Below are 23,713 nucleotides of genomic sequence, written 5' to 3'. Positions count from 1 at the left end.
CGGAGAGGGGGGGTCGCCGATTAAATGAAGCGGCCTCGCTGTGGATGTACTGTGTCTTGCGACACTGCTTCTGACCCAGGGCGGTGGGCAGGGTGCAGGGATGACCCGTCATCCAGGAGGTGCTCAGATGAGAGGAAGGGTGGGAGGGGTGTGGAGTGTATTTAGGGATGAAATGGGTGGGAGTGTTTTTATGCCTTTCCCTTTTTGGCTACCTCCCTTGGAAGGGGGAAAAATCCTTGGTATATGTATGTATGTGTATGTATTTTCCTCACTATCATTGTCATTTTCTTAGCAATTCCCACTGCAACTACCTTTAACTTCCTATCCTCCTTCACATTTAGCAACTCCCTAAAATACTCTGCCCATCTTCCTCTTACTGCCTTGTCTTCCATTATCATCTCTCCATCTGCACTTTTTACCTTTTCTTCTCTACTTGATTCGCCTCTTCTTCCTCTCTTAATTTCTTTCCAAAACATCTCTTTATTACTCTTAAAAATTTTCTGTCAAACTCTTACCCCACTTCACATCTGCTCTCCTTTTTCTTATGCTTCACTTCTCTTTTCTTTGTACCTCTCATGTTTCCCTTGTCCTGTTTTTAACCAATCTGTGAAAGCTCACTTCTCTTCTACAACCTTCTTTGCTTCCTCATCCCATCACTCACTACCCTTCCTTCCATTTCCTCCCATCCTCCTTGTTCCACACACCATCTTTGCACACCTTGTGACTCCCCCCTTAAACCATCCCCATTCCTCCTCCACTCCTAGTTCTACTCTATCCTTCACTTTTTCCCACTCCTCTCTCAGCTTCTTGTACTCCTTTTCTTTCTCATTTAAGCAGTTCACTTTAAGCACCTCCCTACCTAATGTCCTTTTCCTCTTTCTCCATCTATCCTCCACTCTCAACTTACCTTCTGATATTCCCCCACTCTCTCCCCTTAGAACATGTACATCCTTAACTCTTCCTATTATACTCTTATCTACTACTACATAGTCCATTAACACTCTATTTACCACCCTTCCATCCACCACCCTCTCCCATGTGTACTTATGCTTGACTTTCTTCCTAAACACTATATTTGCTACCATCAACTCTCTAGACACATCTCCACCATGATTCTTTCCTGGAACTCCACATTTCCCAACCACTCCATTTATTTGTTCATTTCCTACCATAGCATTAAGGTCTCCCAATACTACTACACTGACATTTCTCCATAATCCCTCTATGTACTCATTTAAATCTATCCAAAAAGCCTTCCTTTTTTCTACACTCTTCTCACTACCAGGCCCATATGCACTTACAAAAACCCACATTTCCTTTCCCAGTTTCACCTTCATCCACATTAACCTTGAAGAAACCTCCTTCCACTCCACTACATGCTTACCTATCTCTTCACTTACTAGTATAGCCACCCCTCCTCTCCCTTGTCCTCTCTTCACTCCTGAGAACCTCCCAAACTCACATTCACCCCTCCCTCTCAACTTAGTTTCACTCAGTGCGAATACATCAATCTTTCTTCTCACATACATACTGCCTATCTCTTCTCTTTAACTTTCATCTGTACCATATCAACACACATTAAAAGACCCAAACCTTAGTGTACTGGATGGAAAACTCCTAGACCCTCTTATGCCTTTACTTTTTTTAGGAATGTCCCCTGTGGGGCTACAGGGAGAAGGATGCCTAGTCCCAATCCCCATCCCGTTTTTCTCGCCTCTTTATGATTCAAGTGGGAATACTTGGTGGCAGTATTTTATCCCCCACCACAAGGTAAGCGAAAAAGGAAATGAATATTCAAAGAAATGGTACAGGACAGTAACATGGGGTTTGGGGACAGCATAGCGGAGAGACAGTCGTAGTATAATAAAAGTGTCGTTATTTCTCTGTGAACAGAGTCCTCCTCTATCACAAAGTGATGTGTGGCACTGGTCCAAAGGGGTGCCCCATATAGACCCAAAAGTATCAACTGCATGCTACAGTACTTTGTCACAATAACAAAGTGCCTTGTAGGTAAAAAATTAAAAAGATGAGACAAACGAGGTGTCTTGGTAATGGTAGCGAGGTTGTCAAAACAGATAGATAACACTGACAGAAGTTTGGGATGAGGAAGCAGTAAAAAAAACATTCACCACTCTTTCCTCTTTCTTGTCTCAGCTCTTTGTGGATGAAGGTCCATCCTTGTCTCCTGCCCACTGCACATGTAATAAAATCAATTGCAAGTATGAGTTTTTGTTTGGAAAAAAGGATATTCTAATAACAATTTACAAACAGTTCTTGAGAACTACACTTGACTACATTTCCACAGCATGGTCTCCCCTCCCCCCTAAAAAAAAAATATATATATATATACATGTATATATATATACACACACACACACACGGCTTACAACCTATAATGCAATGAGAATAATAACTCAAAGAGGCTGGAAGACTATATCACAGACCACTGTCCAGGATATAACACTTCACCCCATACAATACAACACATTATGGTTGACTGCATTGTACACTATCATGCATACCAGCAACACAGAGTGATGGATGTATGGAACATACCAGATAAAACAATAGTGTGTGCCAAAACAATACACAAATTTAAGAGCAAACTAGACATGGCGAGATACAAAGATGGAACACCATGAGCATAGCTCCCCTTCCCATAAGATACGACTAGGTAAATGCAGCATATACCCTACAAGGGATTTGTTGGAAAACCCCATTCCAGCCATGGTGTTCCTCACGGAGATGTGACTGCTCGGACAGACAGTCTAGTGAACGGTAACAACAACTGTACAAAACAAAGCTATCAGAATAATAAGATGCATCAAAATCACCCCAATAGAACATCTGCACAGAGAAATGAGAACTATGTTCATATAACACCACAAAAATCATCTATTTACTAAGAGCTTTTTCCCTCTTACAAGGGAGATAGCCTTTGGTTACAATATTCTATACAAAATTCTATTCAAATATTCTATACAAAAATGATAGGTACACAATTCCATGCAAGGTCCCTCACCCAACTTGTTATATACCACAAACACTACTATTTGAATACAACAAAATATCCAAACCAAATTCATGCTATTTATTCATCTACAACAATACAATACAATATAAACAAACAAAAACACATTTACTTTCAGATCACAAAACAAGCCCTTCAAAAATTACCACCAGACAACCTACCCCATGCAAACCCTCCCCCAGATATCAGTACCACAGAAAAATCACTCCCAAGAGAAGGAAGAACTACACTAACATTATTGTATTCAGGTCACAATACATGACAGTACAAGCACTGAATTGACCTGGCCTAGATGCAACCATCACACAGAGGACACCAAAAATGTTAAATTGCCCCACCTTAGCTATACACAGACTATCTACGTAAAATATACCGACAGCTTCTTCTCTCTTATACGGGAAGTAGCCCATCGAGCCATGAACTCACTCCCGTCCACAACGCTTCTTTTCCCTCTAATCTGAGCTCCTTGTGGATGACGGGTCATCCCTGTATCCTGCCCACTGCCCAGATCAGAGGCATTACAGCACAAAACAGTAGGTCCACAGTATCCGCTCCACCTACTCGGCAACCCTCCCTCCTTGTCCCCTTATACAGAAAATAAAGAAGACAGGGAGAAATCCTTTCAGGCTGTGTCAAAAATTCATTCATATACAACCACTCTCCACTCACCCCTATCTTCTGCCTTTTCCATCTATTGAGCAGACAATGAGACAATATTTCTTTGAGTAATTAACGGGCTCGTCTGGCGGCCGTTACCAGTTACCTGGTAGCCTTGGATCTCCTGCAAGATACGACAGATCAGTTGACTGATCTTAAAGGACATTTCCCTCACTTGTTTATATCTACTTAACCCAAATTATTGCTCACTTTACAAAACTGATCACCTTGCAAAAGACAGATTGAAGGTTTTCATTTGTTATTTCTGCCTTAGGTGAAACACTTCACCACCAACTATTAGCATAGTTTTTCCTTTTGTGTGCATGTGTATTTACCTAGTTGTATCATATGGGAAGGGGAGCTATGCTCATAGTGACCCGTCTTTGTATCTATCAGCATCTAGTTTGTTCTTAAATTCTTGTATGGTTTTTGTATCCAATTTGTGTATGTGTGTACTACCTGGACTTTACACACACTTGCAAGTGAAGTGGTCCCACTGTGGATGTGCTGTGCCTTCCTGCACTGCTTCTCACCCAGGCAGTGGGCAGGAGACAGGGATGACCCTTCATCCAAGAGGAGTTAAGATTAGAGGGAAAAAAGGGTGGTGGAGGGGAGTGGAGTGGGTGAGTGCCCTTTGACTTGGCTACCCCCCTTGTAAGGGGGAAAAAGCCCTAGATATGTGTGTGTGATGCATTCACCTAGGGTTGGAGCTGTGCTCATGGGGTCCCATCTTTGTCTCTACTATCAAAATTGGCCTTAGATTCATCTACTTTGTTGGCCTGGATTACGCTTTCATTCATTGTATTCCAAAAATCCATGCCTGTATGTGGAAAGCTGTACTTCCTAATTTTTTTTTTCAAATAATCTTGCTTCTCCAATGTATTTACTAAGACCTCTTGTTGATTTTTCATTCTATGTCAAGAGATGCTCTCTATATTTTCTGATATATCATTAACATCTCATCTGTCTTCACTCCTAAAATGTGCTAAGTCCTCTGTAAGGGGCACCATCCTAGCCTCCTGACAGGGTGGAGTTTTGCAATATTAAATAGAATCATAAACAAGCAAAGAAAGAAAAAAAGCTGCACATTTCATTCTGGGACAAACCAAACCCAGTTGTTTTTTCATAATTTCCTCATACATATTGTGAAATGCCACACTAGTGTTGATCATCAGCTTTTATTATTTTCTTAGCACAACTTTCCAGTAACATTTCATGGATTAAAATTCCTAAATAATTTTCTTTACCATTTTTTCTCCATTCATATGGTCTCATCACTTCACTCCTCAAATAATTTATTTTAACTGTTTGGTCAATTACCTATTTCGAGTGCTTTCTTTTCATATCTAATATTCAATCAATAATTGGCATTCTTGTTGGTCTATATCACCTACATATACTAAGGTCTTTTTCCCCCTTACCAGGGAGGTAGCCAAAGTCAAAAGGCATAATTCCACTCCCACCCATTTCATTCCTATCCACCACCCCTCCCTCCCTCTAATCTCAGCTCTTCATGGATGACGGGTCATCCCTGCATCTCGTCCATCGTCCTGGGTCAGAAGCAATGCAGCAAGATGCAGCACATACACAGCAAGACCACTTCATTTACTCAGCAACCCCCCCCCCCCTCATTCAGAAACATTGAAGATGGGAAGAAACCCCTTCAGGGTACATCAAAACATCATTCACATATAACCACTCCCTAACCCCTTCAACTGATTATTTTTATATATACTTTGATCAATGAATACATTAATTTATTTTACTAATTAGCATAGACCAAGATCCTGTGTTCTCCTCCAATGCTATGTTTACTGGGTAGTGCATATGTTCTATGTAACCACCAATTGTGTTTGTGTGTATTTACTTAATTGTATTTGCTTTATTGCAATATGCAGCAAAGGAGCAACAGAATTATGAAAGGTGTAGAAATCCTTGATAGAGACGATTTACTAAATTGGGATAAGAGAAACACAAGGGGACATGGAAAGAAACTCAAAAAGGACAGTTATAGAAGAGACATGAAAAAAACAGCTTTCCCCACACAGTGGTATGGAACAAACTACACGAAACAATAGTGTGTGTAAAGACAATACAAGAATTTAAGAGCAAATTAAGTATGGCAAGACACAAAGACGGGACGGGACACCATGAGTGTAGCTCCCCTTCCCATAAGATACAACTAGGTAAATACTTATGGGGTACTGGGAGCTGCATCTTGTTCTCTAATTTATCATGCAAAATTTCAAATTCATGTGTGTGTGTATTTTTACCCATCTGCAAATAAAATTAGGTAAAAATATATACTTGTGTGTGTGTATTTACTTCTACCTATATATCAAATGCTCCCTCATTTGGGAGGCAGCCAAGTCAAAAGGCACACACCCATTCCCATTCACCACCCTTTCCCTCCCTCTCATCTTAGCTCCTCATGGATGACGGGTCATTCCTGTCTCCCGGCCACTGCCCTGGGTCAGAAACAAGGAAGAAAGGCACAGCACATCCACATAAGGCCACTTCACCTTGTGAGCAACCTCCTTTCTCCATCCCCTCATGAAGTGTTGGTAGCTCCAATTTGGAAAATCTTTGTTCGTATGATAATTTGGAAAGAGCTGGTGCAACTTTGTTGATCTCTGTATTCTTTCTGCATACATATACCAAAGGCTTTTTCCCCGTTACATGGGGGGTAGACAAAAAGAAAAAGGCATAGAAACCCCTCCCACCCATTCCATTTCCTATATATTCCACTCCCCTCCACCCTCTTATCTTGGCACTTACTGGATGATGGGTCATCCCTGCATCCTGTCCACTGCCCTGGGTCAGAGGCAGTGTCGCAAAACACAGCAATGCCACTTCATAAATTCAGCGACCCCCCTCTTGCAGAAAAGGAGAAGACGGGGAGAAATCCCTTCTTTCTTATTTCTTTATATTCTTTTTAGTACTGGGTATCCATAGTGTCGCTGCATATTCCAGTTTTGGTTTTATTAATGTGACTAATATTTTTTCTTATAATTTCTTCATCCATATAGTCAAATGCCCCTCATTGACCTTCATAGGTTGAAGATTTCTCCGACTATTTTGTTGATATGTGTGTCAGGTGTCATGTCTTTGGTGGTCATTACTCCAAGGTCTCTTTCCGAGTTCACTTTTTTAATTTCTTTTTCACCAATTTTATAATTCTTTGATATTCTGTTTTTACTTTTTCCAAACTCCATTATACTACATTTCTTGATATTGAGGTTCACTTCCCATTTTTGAGTCCATTTCCAGATTTTGTCCAAGTCTGATTGTAATGATTCACAATCCTCCTCTGTTCTTAGTTTTAGTATTTTTGTGTCATCTGCAAAGAAATTCATATAACACCACTCCTTCATCCATGTCGTTTATATATACAGCAAACATGATTGGAGCCAGCACCGACCTTTGCGGGACACCACTTATCATTTCTTCCCATTTTGAGTATTTGTCTCCATGCATGTGTTTTCTCTTGGGTACAGGAATTTTATCCTCATGTAATAAATATCTCTGTTCTACAAAAAGGTAGTGATTTGGCTTAATGTCACAAACTTCCTATCGGGAGACTAGCTTGGTGCCCCTTACAGTGGACTTTGTAGTGTGGAATTTAGGGCCTGGGATCAACTTGGCCTGAGCAGGGTTCGAATCGTCATCATCTCAACCTTCACCGCAAGTAACGATGCCCTAACCTGCTTGCTCAGCAAGCATCAAAAGAGGTAAAGTAATAAGACAAAAATGGGACATCATGCAACAGTAACATGTAGCATACTGGGCATGCACCAAACCCAACATGGTAATGTTTTTGTGTGTATGTGTTGTGTATGGATGATGCTGTGATGCATGAGGTGGAGTGGGTGGGGGGACGGAGGGTGAGGGAGTATGTGACAAATAAATTGATGCAGCCCAAAGGGATTTCTCCTATCTTCTTTTCTGCATGAGGGGATGGAGAGGGGGGTCACTGATTTAATGAAGAGGCCTTGCTGTGGATGTGCCATGTCTTGCAACACTGCTTATGACCCAGGGCAGTGAGCGAGATGCAGGGATGACCTGTCATCCAGGAAGTGCCAAGATAAGAGGGAGAGAAGAGGGTGGAGGGGAGTGGAGTATGTTAGGGATGGAATGGGAGTGGTTTTTATGCCTTTGTTTTTTTTTGCTACCTCCTTTATAAGGGGGAAAAAGCCTTGGTATATGTATGTTTTAACTAGCAATAATCGCACCTCAGTTAGACCTCATTGGTTACGATACTGCCACTGCGGAAAGCTGTGTATGTGCATGTGTGTGTGAAGATGCCTCTTCTGTCATATTCCCTAATGTCAATGGGTATTTTGGGGATAAAATTAAAACTAAATTTCAACTTCATGTAAACAATTAATCAGTCTATTGCTCTAGTTCTCTCTTACAATAGACCCACAGACCATAAACAGATCAGCCGATAAATTCCTCCGCACTGAAGATCCACACTTTTAAGAGAAAACACGGAGACATGGGAAGGGGAACGAACCTCCAAAAGGCTCAAGTAAAAACAAATATCCAGCCAGAGTTGTTCACAAACTCTCACCTCCACATGGAGGTGCAGCCCCAAGGGGCTGGCACCTGGTTACATAAATAAACGAATGAAATATTGAACCATTTCAGATATTCTTTATTTCAACCATCGTATCCTCTTACATTTCTGCCCGTAGTCCACAATGAATCTTTTTATGATAGTTACAATAATTGTTACAATTACACAATTGATCAATAACCATTCAAATCTGCTGTCTACAGATTACTGTAGTAAAAATGTTAGGTATACATACTGAGCAATCGAAACCAATGTGTGTGTGGAAGTGTTAACCACATAAACTTACCTGACCCGACCTGACCTCTTTAATGTTCACTCCTCCTAATCCATCCAGTAAGCCTTCGTCCTGTGTTTTTTGTTAACATTATAATCTACACTTTCCTCGTTGAGTATTTCGCATTTTCATTAAATATCTGGCAGGGGTGGGGGGGATTTCTCTTACAAAATATCAAAAGGTCTCTAAATCATCCTGTGGTAATAATCAACTATATGAAGACAATTCATGTTTGACGAAAAACTGTGCATAAAAATCCTTATGAAGACAATTCAAGTTTGACACGAAAAAAGGTGCATAAAAATTCCCGTCACCTTCACGACTTGTTTGGCATCGTGCGTGACTTTGCGTCAGGCCAGGCGGGTTCTTGAAGAGGCATGGTGAAAGCACCAAGAGCTTCAAAAGTGGTGGATTAAAATTGTTGAACCCTGATCCAATTAATTTACATTTCCAAGACAAAACAGGTACAAAAAAGTCAATTATTTATCTATAGGTGGTAATTATTCTTAGTGGTAATAATGAAATGCTTGTAATTAAGAATAATTGCCCTTAGCAGGCCATTAACGACTGTTGCAACAGTAATTATAAATACAAGATTACTTGTGGGTAATTAAGATAGAACAATAGAAAATAAAGGAAGGAAAGAAAAAATATATACTTTATTTATTAGTCACATTCTGATAGTCCAAAAATTTACCATTCACCTGACACATACTACGCTGCGTTTGTAACTGAAACAATGACCTCCAATTCATATCAAACCGCAGCCACTGTGTGTGTGTGTTTGGTGTCTAATTGTTATGGTCTTACATGCATTATTAACATCTGATCATCCCTCACATACAGACATACACTTTTGTACATTCCAAATGGCAAATCTAAAAAAAATAAAATGAAATAAAATAAAATAAACAAAAAATAAGGGATACCAACAACTATTAAATAAATGTCACTGACAAGGACCATTCAACGTTTGAAAAATACAAGAAAGCATACCCACAGTATATACTATGGGTATACCATGATATACCCAAGAAAACGTACCCATAGCGGGAACCTGTACTTGGTGGCCCTCGTCTCCCAATTGTCCGTCTTCGGACCACAGCATCACCCTCAGTCTCCGCACTGGTCCCGAGTTCTTGCTCGCTCACTCTCTCTCTCTCGAAGATTACATAATCTTTCCTCCACATTTTCACGTAAAAACAGACAACCCACGTCCGCTCCCTTTCTTACCCTCCCGACCAGTATATGACACAGGAACAGGTCCGCAAGACTGACAATGGTCCAACATTTCTTCCTGGAGAGATTTGCGGGAAGGCCTGAGGACGTCCCGGCAATTAGGGGGCTCTGGGCTTATGGTCAAAGAAACTTGAGGTAACAATTATTGATTGCAATTATTACAAGGAGGTGAAGTTGTACTACAACTGCAAACAATATAGGAAAGAAAATTATATATATATATATATATATATATAGAGAGAGAGAGAGAGTGAGAGAGAGAAAGAGAGAGAGGAGTGATGAGGGGAGAGAAGAGAGGAGAGAAGAGAAAGAAGAGAAAAAGAAGAGAGAAAAGAGAAAGAGAAGCTAGATAAGAAAAAGAGAAGAGAGAGAAGAAAGAAAAGAGAGAAGAAAAAGAGAAGAGAGAAGAGAAAGAGAGAAAAGAAAGAAGAAAAAGAGAGAGAGAGAGAGAGAAGGGAGAAGAGAAAGACATATTACCTTACCCTGAGTGGACAACAAAACTACATGAAAAACATTGCAAAAAGATATAAAAGAGACGAGAAACAAAAAGTCATCGCAAAAAGAAGAGCAACACATTTTCAACAAATCTTCTGAAACCAGGAACTGGGTAGAGGATAGTTGGAGGGTGGAGGGAAGGACGGAAAAAGAGCTGCAATACAAACGAAGGTTACAAGTCCCGTCTGAATTGTCGTTCCGTTCTGGGGTGCAGTGCAGGCGGAGTTTGCTAGATCAGTGCTCCAAGATTTTTGCAAATTGGATTTTTTTTTTTATCGGCTTGAAAATTATTTTCATTTTACGACAGTTTGTGAACATATACATGAAATACTTGGTCATCGTGTGATGTACAGTTGGCCCAACGTGTATGGAAACATGACGGGGATGGCAGTTTTTGCTTTCCGTCAGGCTCTCCGGAGCTCTGGCACCACTTGGCACTGTGCCTGAATCCATTCGCACCCCATACGGACAACTACCACAACTAGACTTTTTGATCCCCGCAGGCGAGCTTTACCCTTACGTCTGGCAACAGGAGCTGTGGCGTGCAGAGGTGCGTGTGTGTGTGTGTGTATTCATCTTGGTCCTTGGATCACGTGTTGGACTTGTGATCGACAGCTCTTTCCCTCCCAGAAGAGAGCTCGTATGACCGATCTATGGGTAATGCTATGACCTTACACACACACATACACACCCAACTCCCCGCCCACGAGAGTCGGAGTAACGACCCGAAGTGCAGTGATACCGAAATAATTTCGGCCCTGGGCAGGATTCGAACCAGATACTGCTGGCACCACCGTACTGGCAGTCCAGTACTCTATCAACTGTGCCACTATGTGTGTGCATGTGTGTGTGTGTGGGGGCATCCAATCAGATCATTTGGGGAAAACAACCTAATATATTTGGTTGATATTTAAATAAAATAAAGCATTCATAAATAATGTGCTTACGCATTCAAAAGTACCTTCACTTGGGGGGAAAAGAACTTAACAAATTTGGTTAATTTCTTTTTAAAATGAATAGTGTTCATTCTATGTTTTATCTGTATTTACATATTCAAAATATCCTTTCTAATGATATTTCTCAGTATTGGATCTTTTATTTTAATTTTTGGGGCATGTAATCAACAAGCTGGCCCTGAGCATCACCATATATCTGCACACCAATGAATTGGAGATATATTGCATTAGGAATATATTAATCAATCTGTTGCCCCTGGTCTCTTTTGCAGATGATCTGTGGTTTTCGGGATGACTGGGTAAATGTGTCGAATGAAATCAAAAGTGGGAGAGAGAGAGAGAGAGAGTGAGAAGAGAGATAAAAAAAAGTATAAAGGTGAGAGATATCTTACAGTGAAACGTATATATCCCGAGTTAAGCAAGTTTAATACTAACAAAATATCTTTAAAAAAAGGAGAAGAAAAGAGAAAAATACATTCACGCATGAGAGTAACAATAAAACAGCATCGATACTTCATTCGTCACTCAATTTTTTTTCCTTTTTATACTAATATGATCCAACACCAGAGATGCAAAAGCTATTGTTGACCAATACGGTTGGTATGAGGGAAAGACATAACAGTGCCAGGTTCGTGCTGGCGGCTGGCATTGGAGTCCCGAAACAGGAGGAGGCTCGCTCGGCAGCTGCAGAGTGGCAGTGCCGTAAGGACATATGTACACAGGAAAGGCAGCTGTCTATGGCGTCGGCAGTGTAGATATCTATTCAGCAAATTCCGTCATGTTCACAGAACATATATAATTCGATATCATTCAACTGATATCCGGAGCAATTTCTATTGGAATCGTGTCCGTGGGATCGGGAGTGTCAACGGCACTGGTCAGCACGAAAAACATTCAAAATCAACGTATCCTTTCACAGTTCAGTACGTCCAACAATAACAACACAACATTGGTTTACCGGAGAACCTCCTGAGGTCCTCGGCACTTTCACACCCAACGACCGCGCAAATTCTTGCACGACCATTGATACCAATGTCTCACAGCTGTCGATAGGGAACGACCATCACATATCATGTAGCTTTGTACATTGTTATGAAATCCTACATCAAGCACCCAAGGCATTTTTTGACACAACACGACTTGTTCTCTAGAGGTCTGTACGATTCGCAAAAGATAACAATTTATCAACACAGTATGACCCACATCTATGCAAGATTCTACATTCTTTCTCCTTTGTATTAAATATCTTCATTATCGTCACATCTATCAGAACAACCATACTCTAGTTTTTGTGATGCTTGTTTTTGTTCTTGTGTTTTTTGTGATGCTTACGTTTGTGTTTTTTCATTTTGTGATGTCTAGATCGGTCGTAATGGTACGGTTGTTGCTGCTGTTTTCCGTCCCAGGATCGATTGTGATCCGAGTTGGAGTTTCGCATATCTTGCACTTTCTGGAAGAATCGTGACGTCTCTCTGTCCTTCCGGTCACGTTCGTCAATTCGGTATTTCTTGGGTTTTTTCTTTTTCTGGAATGAACAAAACAACTTAACATCTACACAATGGCAAAATGATGTAATTTCTAATTGCTAATCGTATCTATCACAAAGCTTCTTCCTCCTTACAAAAAACTTTCCCTGTAGGGTGGTGTATGTATGGAATATACTAGACAAAACAACAGTGTGTGCAAAAACAATACAAGGATTTAAGAGCAAATTAGATATGGCGAGATACAGAGAAGGGACACCACGAGCATAGCTCCCCTTCCTGTAAGATGTGACTAGGTAAAAACTAGGCAAATACATACATATACCAAGATCTTTCCCCCCTTACAAGGGAGGTAGTCAAAGTCAAAAGGCATAGTTCCACTCCCACTCACTCCACTTCCGTCCATCTCATCTTGGGTCCTCCTGGATGACGGGTCATCCCTGCATCTTGCCCACTGCCCTGGGTCAGGAACAATGCAGCAAGACACAGCACATCCACAAAAAGGCTGCTTCATTAATTTGGCGACCCCCTCTCTCCGTCCTCTCATGCAGAAAAGGAGAAGACAGGGAGAAATCCATTCGGGCTGCATCAATTTATTTCTCACACATACTCCCTCACCCCCCTCATGCATCATCCATCCCCAACCCTTTTCCATTCACCCCTATCTTCTGTCCTCTCCTGTCCTTCAACAGACATTCCCCTCTTTTCCAATGCCCTTTTTACCCCATCCATCCATCTCATCCTAGGTCAACCTAGGTCAACCCCTCACATTTAGCAACTCCCTAAAATACTCTCCCCACCTTCTTCTCACTGCCTTCTCTTCCATTATCATCTCTCCATCTGCACCTTTTACCTTTTCTTCTCTACTTGATTCGCCTTCTCTTCCTCTCTTAATTTCTTTCCAAAACATCTTTTTATTACTCTCAAAATTTTGTCATACTTTTACCCCATTTCATATCTGCTCTCCTCTTTGCCTCCTTTATCTTATGCTTTACTTCCCTTCTCTTTTCTACCTCTCATATGATTCCCTCATCCTATTTTGTAACCAATCTGTGAAAGCTCACTTCTCTTCTACAACCTTCTTTGCTTCCTCATCCCACCACTCACTAACCTTCCTTCTATTTCCTCCTGCCCTCCTTGTTCTGCACACCTTATGACTCCCTCCTTGAACCATCCCCATTCCTCCTCCACTCCTAGTTCTACTCTCTCCCACTCTTCTCTCAGCTTCTTCCTATATTCCTTCTCCTTTGCTTTCTCATTTATGCAGTTCACCCTAAGCACCTCCCTACCTTTTGTCCTTTTCCTCTTTCTCCATCTATCCTCCACTCTCAACTTAACTTCCACCAAAAAATGATCTGATATTCTCCCACTCTCTCCCCTTAGAACATGTACATCCTTAACTCTTCCTACTATACTCCTGGTTACCACTATATAGTCCATTAATGCTCTATCTACCATCCTTCCATCCACCACCCTCTCCTATGTGTACTTATGCTTGACTTTTTTCCTAAACACTGTATTTACTATCATCAACTCTCTAGACACATCACTACAATTTTTTCCTGGAACTGCATACTTCCCAATCACTCCGTCTATTGATTCATTTCCTATCCTAGCATTAAGGTCTCCCAATACAACTACAATGACATTTCTCCATAATCCCTCTATGTACTCATTTAAATCCATCCAAAAAGCTTCCCTTTCTTCTACACTCTTCTCACTACTAGGCCCATATGCACTTACAAAAACCCACATCTCCCTTACCAGCTTAATCTTCATCCACATTAACCTTGAAGAAACCTCATCCTCTCTTCACTCCTGAGAACCTCCCAAACTCACACTCACCCCTCCCTTTCACCTTAGTTTCACTCAATGCCAACACATCCATCTCTCTTCTCACAAACATACTGCCTATCTCTTCCATTTTACTTTCATCTGTACCACATCCACGCACATTAAAAGACCCTAACCTTAGGGTACTGGTTGGAAAACTCCTAGACCCTCTTATGCCTTTACTTTTCTTGGGAATGTCCCCTTTGGGGCAACAGGCAGCAGGATTCCTAGTCCTATCCCTGTCCTGTTTTTTGTCACCTTGTACGACTCAAGTGGGGAGACTTGGTGGCAGCATTCTTTTTGCCCACCATAGGGTATGAATATTCAGAGAATTGGTACAGGATAGTAACAAGGGGTGGGGTGGGGGTGGGGGACAGCATAATGGAGGGACAGTCACAGTATGATAAAAGTGTCATCATTTCTCTACGAACAGAGACTTCCTCTACCACAGACAAAATTATGTGTGGCTCTGGTCCATAAAGGGGCCCCATATAGACCCTAAAGTATCAGCTGCATGCTACTTTGCCACAATAATATGCAGCCAATACTCCAGATGGGTATATATATATATATATACATACATATACCAAGGCTTTTTCCCCCTTACAAGGGAGGTAGCCAAAAAGGGAAAGGCATAAAATCATTTCCACCCATTCCATCCCTGAATACACTCCACACCCCTCCACCCTCCCTCTTATCTGACCACCTCCTGGATGACGGGTCATCCCTGCACCTTGTCCACTGCCCTGGGTCAGAAGCAGTGTCGCAAGACACAGCACATCCACAGCAAGGCCGCTTCATTAAATCGGCGACCCCCCCTCTCCGTCCCCCCATTGCATAAAGGAGAGGACGGGGAGAAATCCCTTCGGGCTGCGTCAAATTTTGCTCACACATACTACCTCACCCCCCATCCCCCTGCCCATTCCACCTCATGCAATCACATCATCATCCATATACAACCATTCTCCATTCACCCCTGTCTTCTGTCCTCTCCCGTCCTTCCTCAACAGACATTCCCTTCTTCCCCAAAGCCCCCTTCACCCCATCCATCCACCTCATCCTAGGACGTCCCCTCATGTTCACTCCCTCCACATCTGCCTTCCATACCTCTTTTACTAGTCTTTCTTCACTCATTCTTTCCATGTGTCCAAACCATCCTAATATTCTTTCATCAATCCTATCTCCCAGCTCCTTTTCCACCCCTGTTCTCCTCATTTCTCACTCTATCTAGCCTAGTAACCCCCATCATACTTCTCAGACACCTCATCTCAAACACATTCAAACTCCTTCTCTCTTCTTCTCTTATGTTCCATGTTTCTGCCCCATACAGTGCTGTTGTCACAATCACCCCTTCATACAGATTGTAATATATATATATATATATATATGAATACAATCGCCAATGATGGTGATGTCAATATAATAATTCTGACAGTTTTCCCTGGACTCAAACCGAGACTTGCATGAAGGCAAAGTCGATGCTCTACTGACTGAGCTACTGAAACTATAAGATTCTCCAAGATTAACCACGAGGTTAGAGAATCTTATAGTCTCAGTAGCTCAGTCGATAGAGTGTCGGCTTTGCCTTCACACAAGTCTTGGTTCAAGTCTGGGGACAACTGTTGGAATTATTTGATATATATATATATATATATATATATATATATATATATATACATATATATATATATATATATACATACATATACATATATATATATATATACATATATACACACACACACATACACACACACACTAAGGCCTCTTCCTTCTTATAAGGGAGGTAGCCACCCAAGGAATGCACCCACCCCCACCCATCCCACTCCCGTTTGTTTCCCTCTCCTCTTAGCTACTCGTAGATCAGTGGTTCTTAACCTAGGGTACCTGTACTCCAAAGGGGTACAATACCTTGACCCTGGGGGTAGTATGAGATATGATACCCAGTGCAATGGTACTGTATATTTACAATGAGAAAGCAAAGCAAGGTTTACATCACTAATCCTTTTCCTATGTTTGCATTGTATTTGTATTGGATGTGGGTATAGGAAAAATTTCTGAGATATCAAGGGGTATGGATACTGAAAAAGGTTAAAAACCACTGTCATAGATGAAGGGTTTCCCGTATCTTTTGCCCACTGCCTAGGTCAGAAGCAATGCAAGAAGACACAGCACATCTGTATTAGGGATTCTGCTCCGTGTGTTCATCCTACGAGAGGTCAAGGTATAAGAGGGTCTGGGAGGAATGACCCCTGAGGTCTGGGTTGTTAGTTGAACCAAATCTTACCCGTCCAGCATCAATAGACTCATTGTAGAGGTCATCAATGTTCCTTTTCTTTGCCTCCTTGCGATCTCTGTCAAATTCTTTGTCCATTAAACTTCTGTTTCCTCCCCAGGTGTGCACTGAAAATAAAATACAAATTTTACATACAATTCCAAGATGCGCCATGTCACTCCTCTTAAGAACATGAAGATGAAGGTGAAGATGAAGGTGAAGAAGAGGAAGAAGGTAAAGAAAAATAATTAGAAGAAAAAAGAGACAACAAAGAAGAACGAGAATGAGTATATATTTCTTTATTTTGGTAAATTTCTTGCAGCCTGCGACACTATATCATAAACAGTGGTATAAACATAATGTGTGCATGCAGTTGGGAAGTGCTTGAGTGTGTGTTGTCTGAACGAGGCATTATGCAAGCCACATAAGATCCAAACATAAAGAAGAACCCGGTTCTCGACCAGAACCGATTTGGTCGAGGACCAAAACAAGTTTACTGATCTGCTGGATACATTTTTGTCTGCATGACTATTGTCCACAAAACTTTGAATTTTGTCCTGTTTTCTATTTTTCTCTGTTAGGGTTGGTCAAGAACAAATATTTTGATCAGCTACTGGAGCAAAAAATTCTCAAAGTTTTTGGTCAAGAACCAATTTGTTTGGCTTGTTCAAGAACAGAGGTTCTTGTGTATGTACAAAGCCCTACTACCAGAACCCATTTATACATTCACTCTGGAGACCTCTGGTCTTCTATTTGTGAAGTATCTAACTGATGATGATATGGTTTAATGTCACACTCCCACCCTATTGGGAGGCTAGGATGGTGCCCCTCACAGAGGGCTTTGTAGCGTTGAATTTAATGAACCATGCCCTTGGTTCAACTTCGCTGGTGGCAGGATTCGAACCGCCCTCACCTCGACCTTCGCCGCAAGTAACAATGCCCTAACCTGAATAATTTTTTTTTTTTTTTTTTTTTTTTTAGAATTTCATCGTAAGAAATCACGAGGTACATGCAGTGATGAGCATGATGCGAATGAGCTACTAACACAAGGAATCCCCTATATGTGAAATGCTGATATATGAAGATCTGAATGTACAAAAAGGAAAAAAGTGACAACACTTTATTCTTTATAAAAGGCATATGCAGGGATTTCTCGATTTATGCGCATTTAGAATATGCCATTTTGGAATAACATGAGGTAAAAAAAACTAGTCATTTTTTCCATATTACACAGATTATTTAGAATAACACGATGTCAAAAAAATCAAGTTGCAAGGCAATGGTAAGCAATAGTAAAACTTGACTTTATAAGTTTGATATCCCACAAATCGTATCCTTCAAATTAATATCCGCTGAATGCAATATTCCAGAGTTGGTGTGTACTGTACAATTTAGTTCAGTAATCGTGTTCAGTTTATGTGATCCCTTCAGGAACGTATCCCTTGCATACATACATATACCAAGGCTTTTCCCCCCTTACAAGGGAGGTAGCCAAAAAGAAAAAGTCATAAAAACCATTCCCACCCATTTCATCCCTAAATACACTCCACTCCCCTCCATCCTCCCTCTTATCTTGCCACCTCCTGGATGACAGGACATCCCTGCATAAATTGAGAAATCCCTGTACTTCAACAGTATGAAAAGACGTATATAAAATTATGAAAACACTGCAAAGCGCCAAGTCAAGTGCACGAGTGACTGCAGTACCAGTCTCGCTTTGATATACGAAAGAATTCCTCGAATACAGTGATGCCTATGTAGGCATCATGGGCTGTGGATAAGTACATGAGGATGCTGGGACTGCTCGGATAGACAGTCTAGAGAACAACAACAAGATGAGGATGCTGGCATCGGTGTTCTGATTATATTTATTTTATAGTCATAGCTGAGTGACACCCATGTTTTGTGAACAGGCTTGATCGCATTTTCTACGGTTATATTTATTCAGGGTGAAAGAGAACAAGTATAACAGCCGTAACTCTAAATTTTATAATACGTGTACAGGTGCTCCTCAACTTACGTTTTAGTTACGTTCCGAACGGCCGAACGTAACGTGAAAATGAACGTAAGTTCTTACTGTACGTTCCAGTAATGTATGACCGTTCATACTGTACTATACATCCATAAATTCTATTACTGTATCTTATAAAACACCCCTAATTCATTAATTATAAACATAACATTGTAAAACAATAACATTAATTTCAAATAAATTAAATTCAAGCAACATAAAGTGAGATGGTGGAGGAGAAGGAGGAGGAGGAGGTAAGGCACATTCAGTCTGTCGTTTGTGCCATGTAAACAATGGACGAGCATCATGCGTAAGTATTGTTTGAACGTCTCGTACTACGGAGAGCGCGCTAAACTAAAAAATTCACTCAATTTTTTTTCTTTTTTTTTTACAATTTTTTTTTTACAGTCAGTTCAAACGTAAAATGAATGAACGTAAGTAGAGGAGCGTCTGTATTGTGATGTATTGTCATACATCATGCAACCTAACGTGAGCACAAATATTTGACTCATACTGAAGAAGTTAAAGGTACATATCCCATTCGTATATTGGGGATTTCCTGTAATCATAAAGAGTGTCTCCTTCTGCTGCATAAAACACTTGTCATCATGCAAAATGATCAAGTACCAGCCCCTCAGGGCTGCACCTCCAAATTGAGGTAAAGGTGGTAACTGGATTTGAGGATGGGCACCAGCGAGACGATTCTCTCTGATGTCTGTGTGCTCGTCATTGGTCCCAAGAGAAACGAACAATAGTATATGTTAAACCTCTTTCATACAGTGATGACTAAGGTAGGCGGCATGAGGCGCGAGTGGGTATCCAAGGATGCCGACATCGACGTTTTGATTACATTTATTTTGTAGTCGTAGCTCAGCGATCCCAGTATTCTGCGAACTGGCTTGATCATGTTTTCTTTGTTTATTATTACTCTGAGTGAAAAAGAACAAGTAAATCAGCAGTGACTTTATATTTCATAATGCGAGTATTGTGATGCATCATCGAATCGTTGTACATCAGGCATCCAATGCTGTGCGCGAGAATTTGACTTGTACTGAAGAGATTAATAAGTAGTTCCTGTAAGAGTAGAGCCAAGACTCTGAACATAAATGAATGGGACTGCTTAGTCAGACAGTCTAGGGAATGAGAATGAAAAAAAAATATATATATATATATATATATATATATATATATATATATATATATATATATTGCATGACATGTCTGAACATTATGTAATAACACACAATAAGGGAGAGCAAGAGGATCTTATGATTCTCTAGGAGTGTAACTTTATCAAAATATAAAATAAACATTCACAAGCATTTTGACAACTCACTGTAACATATGACAAAATGGCAAATAAGCTAGACCAGGGCATGCAATTATAGAGGAAGTTACGATTCTCTAGCAGTGTAATTTTATCAAAATATAAAAATATTCACAAGCATGTTGATGTCTCACTGTAACATATGACAAAATGGCAATTATATGAGAGCAGGGTATGCAATTACTGTATAGAGGAGTTATGATCCTCTGGTGGTGTAACTTTGTTAAAATACAAAATAAACATTCACAAGCATAATGATGTCTTGACTTATTACGGAGCAGAAAGTGAGAGTAAGACAAGTTATTACAGAGGATCTTATGATCCTCAAGCAGTATAACTTTGTTTAAATATAAAATATATACAGGTAAACGTCGACTTACGATGGCCGCGACTTACGATTGTTCGACTTTACGATGACGACGACGACGATATGATATATTTAACCCCTTCCATACGGTGCCGCACACGTAGGCGTCATGAGGAGCAAGTGGATTCGCGACGCTGCCATATCGGCGTCATGATTATATTTATTGTAGTCGCCCCTGTGTTTTTACATTCTCTCAAATGTGCCCTGAATCCCATTCTCTGTGGTTTTCAAAATTCGTGGGTGAAAGAGAGAACGATCGATATAAGCGGTGACTATATTTTATGATGCGAGTATTATTACGACACGTCGTACGGCTGGCATTGGCTGCTGCCCGCGAGATTTAAGTTCCGTACTGAAAATACATATTATAGTGTTTGAATATGGTAAAAAGGATAAAAATAATTAAATAAACTACTGTACATGTTTAATAGGCTATATTCAGTATCTCTGGTGGTTAATATACAGGTAGGCTAGGTACAGTGACCACGGAACAGAGTGATACACAAATTGGGGATCGACTTACGATGAAATCGTCTTACGATGGATTTATCGAAACCTAATGCCATCGTAAGTCGACGTTTACCTGTATTCACAACCATACTGATGTCTCACTAGAACTTATAGTAGAGCAAAAATTAAATGAGAATGGTAACTTATGGTTCACTTCCAATGTAATTCTGTTTAAATATAAAAAGAATATCCACAAAAATAATGACGTCTCACTGTAACGTATTACTATAGAGCGGCAAAAATCATGTAAGCACTTACCTTTTGTTCCATAAGCAAAGTTGCCAGCTCTTCGTAGATCATCGACAGTCTGCGTGTTCCTCGATCCATCCCACATTCCTCGTTCTTTCTTTCTATTGACATCAAACTTTGAATACTTGTGCTCACCCCAATTAAATCTATCGGACAAGTCTCGCACTGATGCATTCCAGGGCACCACACTAACTTTCGGATCAATTTTTGCTTTCCCAATCCCTTCCTTGGTCCTCTCGACCCAGCACACAGTCTCTCCTTCTTCCGAGTCAGAGTCACTAGACTCAGAGTCAGAAGAGGTAGAAGAGGAAGAAGTAGCGGAAGCCGAGGAGGTCGCGTTATCGTTATGAGAGGAACTGGTTTCGTGATTTGTCTCTGCCGTTTTCTTTTCCTTCTCTTTGTTAATATTCTCCTCCTTCCTCTTCTTTTCACCTCTTTCAGCATACCCGTTTTTTGACTTCTCCATGTCGTGTCCATTTTTTGACTTGTCGGCGTCAGAGTTGTGTCCATTTTTTGCCCGATCCTCGGGTCGGCACTTCTTTGAGGGGCTACTCGGTTCGCTCTCCTCTTGCTCGCGAAAACGCTTACTCTTTGCTTGGTCTGAGTCAGGGTGCTGACCATTCTTGTGTTTACTCTCATTCTTATCACTTCTCTTTTTCTCACTTTCACCGTTATCTGAGATTTTCTTACACAAATCACTAATATCTGTACTACTTCCCCCGTCGTTCTTTTGCTTACTTTTATCACACGAATAAAATATACTTTTCTCCTCCTCTGGACTATCTGGATTTCGCGAGCTACCGACACACGTAAAGAGGGAAAATATGGACTTTTTGACGGATTTTGTGGACTTGTCCGATTTGGTGCTGTCCACACTCGCTTTACTCTTGACACTCGCAGTATCGTCGTCATCCAACCCCTGACCAAACTTTGGCAATACCGAGTCGTGTGACATAGACTTTTCTAGTTCGGGACGCTTTTTAAGAGACGGGGTAACGGCCCAACCGTGCACTTCGGGCTTGTCTTTGGGCTTTGGAGGCGTTCCGCCTGTCCGCTCAGTGATGACAAAAGTGCTATTAGATAACGACCCTTGACTGCTCGTTTCACTGGCTGAATGGCCAGCGGCCTCTGTGACAACCCAGTTCCCGTGCTGTTTACTATGCTGCTGTTGGCTCGAATGCTGAGACGAGTTGGCACCAATTCCTGAGCTCTTAATATTATGTACAACACCGCTGCTCTTCCCGCCGGCAGTTTCATTGAATTTGACGCTACCGCTATGGCTACTACAACTCATTCCCGACGACACAATATGTACATCTTTTCTATAACCGTTCCAAGTATTTGAACCACTACTGATTTTACATCTGGTACCGTTCAAACTACCGATGGCCCTGTTTTCACTAGAAGCTAAACTGTCTTCTCTAACCACTTCCCCGTTCATTTTCCCGACCCCATCTTTAACATGTCCGCTATCACATTTATACTTGACATTTTCACATTCTCTACTTTTCACACTTTCATATGCACCACTGTCTCTTTTAATCTTTGAGTCGTCGTTCTCTTTAGTTCCGTTGACCATCTGCCCCGGTTTCTCGTCGTCGGAGTTGTCGGAGTCATCTAGGTACGGCACCAAACTTGGAGTTCGGCTGGATGCCGAGGATGTGGGCCGTGAGTTGTTCACTGTGGTTTGAGAAGACGATGATTTGGTCGCCAGCAATGACGTACCCGGGTTGTGAAGGATTATTTTGTTTGGTTTTGAGGGTTCGCCAATCTTGTTTCCTGAGTTAGTCTTCAAGCCAAACGCTATTCTGTCCCTGAAAGAATAAAGATACGTAGTCAAACCTAGAATTACTGACTCTGGAACAAAAAAGAGAAAGAGGTGACTTGTTGATGTCTACAGAATCATGAGAGGTATGGAAGTCATTGATAGAGAAACACAAGAGGACATGGAAGGAAGCTCAAAAAAGGACAGTTAGAGAAGAGACCTGAAAAAGAACAGCTTTCCCCAAAGAGTAGTGGATGTATGGAACATACTAGATGAAACAATAGTGTGTGCAAAAACAATACAAGAATTTAAAAGTAAATTAGACATGGTGAGAGACAGAGATGGAACACCATGAGCATAGCTCCCCTTCCTGTAAGATACGACTAGGTAAATACGTGCCTCTATCCCCTTTTTATGGGAGGTAGCTGGCCATGACTTGTGCACCCACCCTTCAACTTTTTAGCTCCTTGTGGATGAAGGACCATCCCTGTCTCCTGCCCATTGCCTGGGTCAGAGACAATGCAGCAAGACACAGCACATCTACAGCACGGCTGTTTCATTTACACATCAAGCCTCCCTCCTTGTTCTCTTATTCGTTCACAATTTTAGTATATCATAGCCTACAGGAGCCAAGAAAAGTGGGAGACAGGGAAGGAGGGAG

At 41.1% G+C, this 23,713-nt stretch overlaps 1 protein-coding gene and 1 pseudogene across 2 annotated transcripts in view; both read right to left on the bottom strand.

Annotated features, from left to right (window-relative positions):
* Positions 1–7,840: 7,840 nt before the first annotated feature.
* Positions 7,841–7,965, bottom strand: LOC143041370 (U4 spliceosomal RNA; annotated as a pseudogene).
* A 365-nt stretch (positions 7,966–8,330) lies between these two features.
* Positions 8,331–23,713, bottom strand: part of scny (ubiquitin specific peptidase 36) — a 48,090-nt gene continuing 32,707 nt past the window's right edge. For both annotated transcript variants that reach the window (XM_076213013.1, XM_076213012.1), the window contains exons 9-11: positions 21,297–23,101; positions 16,836–16,951; positions 8,331–12,756 (exon numbers count right to left, since the gene is read on the bottom strand). In XM_076213013.1, the coding sequence (XP_076069128.1) occupies positions 12,514–12,756; positions 16,836–16,951; positions 21,297–23,101 (2,164 nt within the window). In that variant the 3' untranslated portion in view covers positions 8,331–12,513. The remainder of the gene's footprint in view (positions 12,757–16,835; positions 16,952–21,296; positions 23,102–23,713) is intronic.

Source organism: Oratosquilla oratoria, chromosome 30, assembly GCF_046742065.1.
Source record: "Oratosquilla oratoria isolate Oo_2021 chromosome 30, ASM4674206v1, whole genome shotgun sequence".
NCBI lineage: Eukaryota > Metazoa > Arthropoda > Malacostraca > Stomatopoda > Squillidae > Oratosquilla > Oratosquilla oratoria.
Note: the sequence above shows the minus strand (reverse complement) of the source record. Positions and strands in the feature narration are given on the sequence as shown.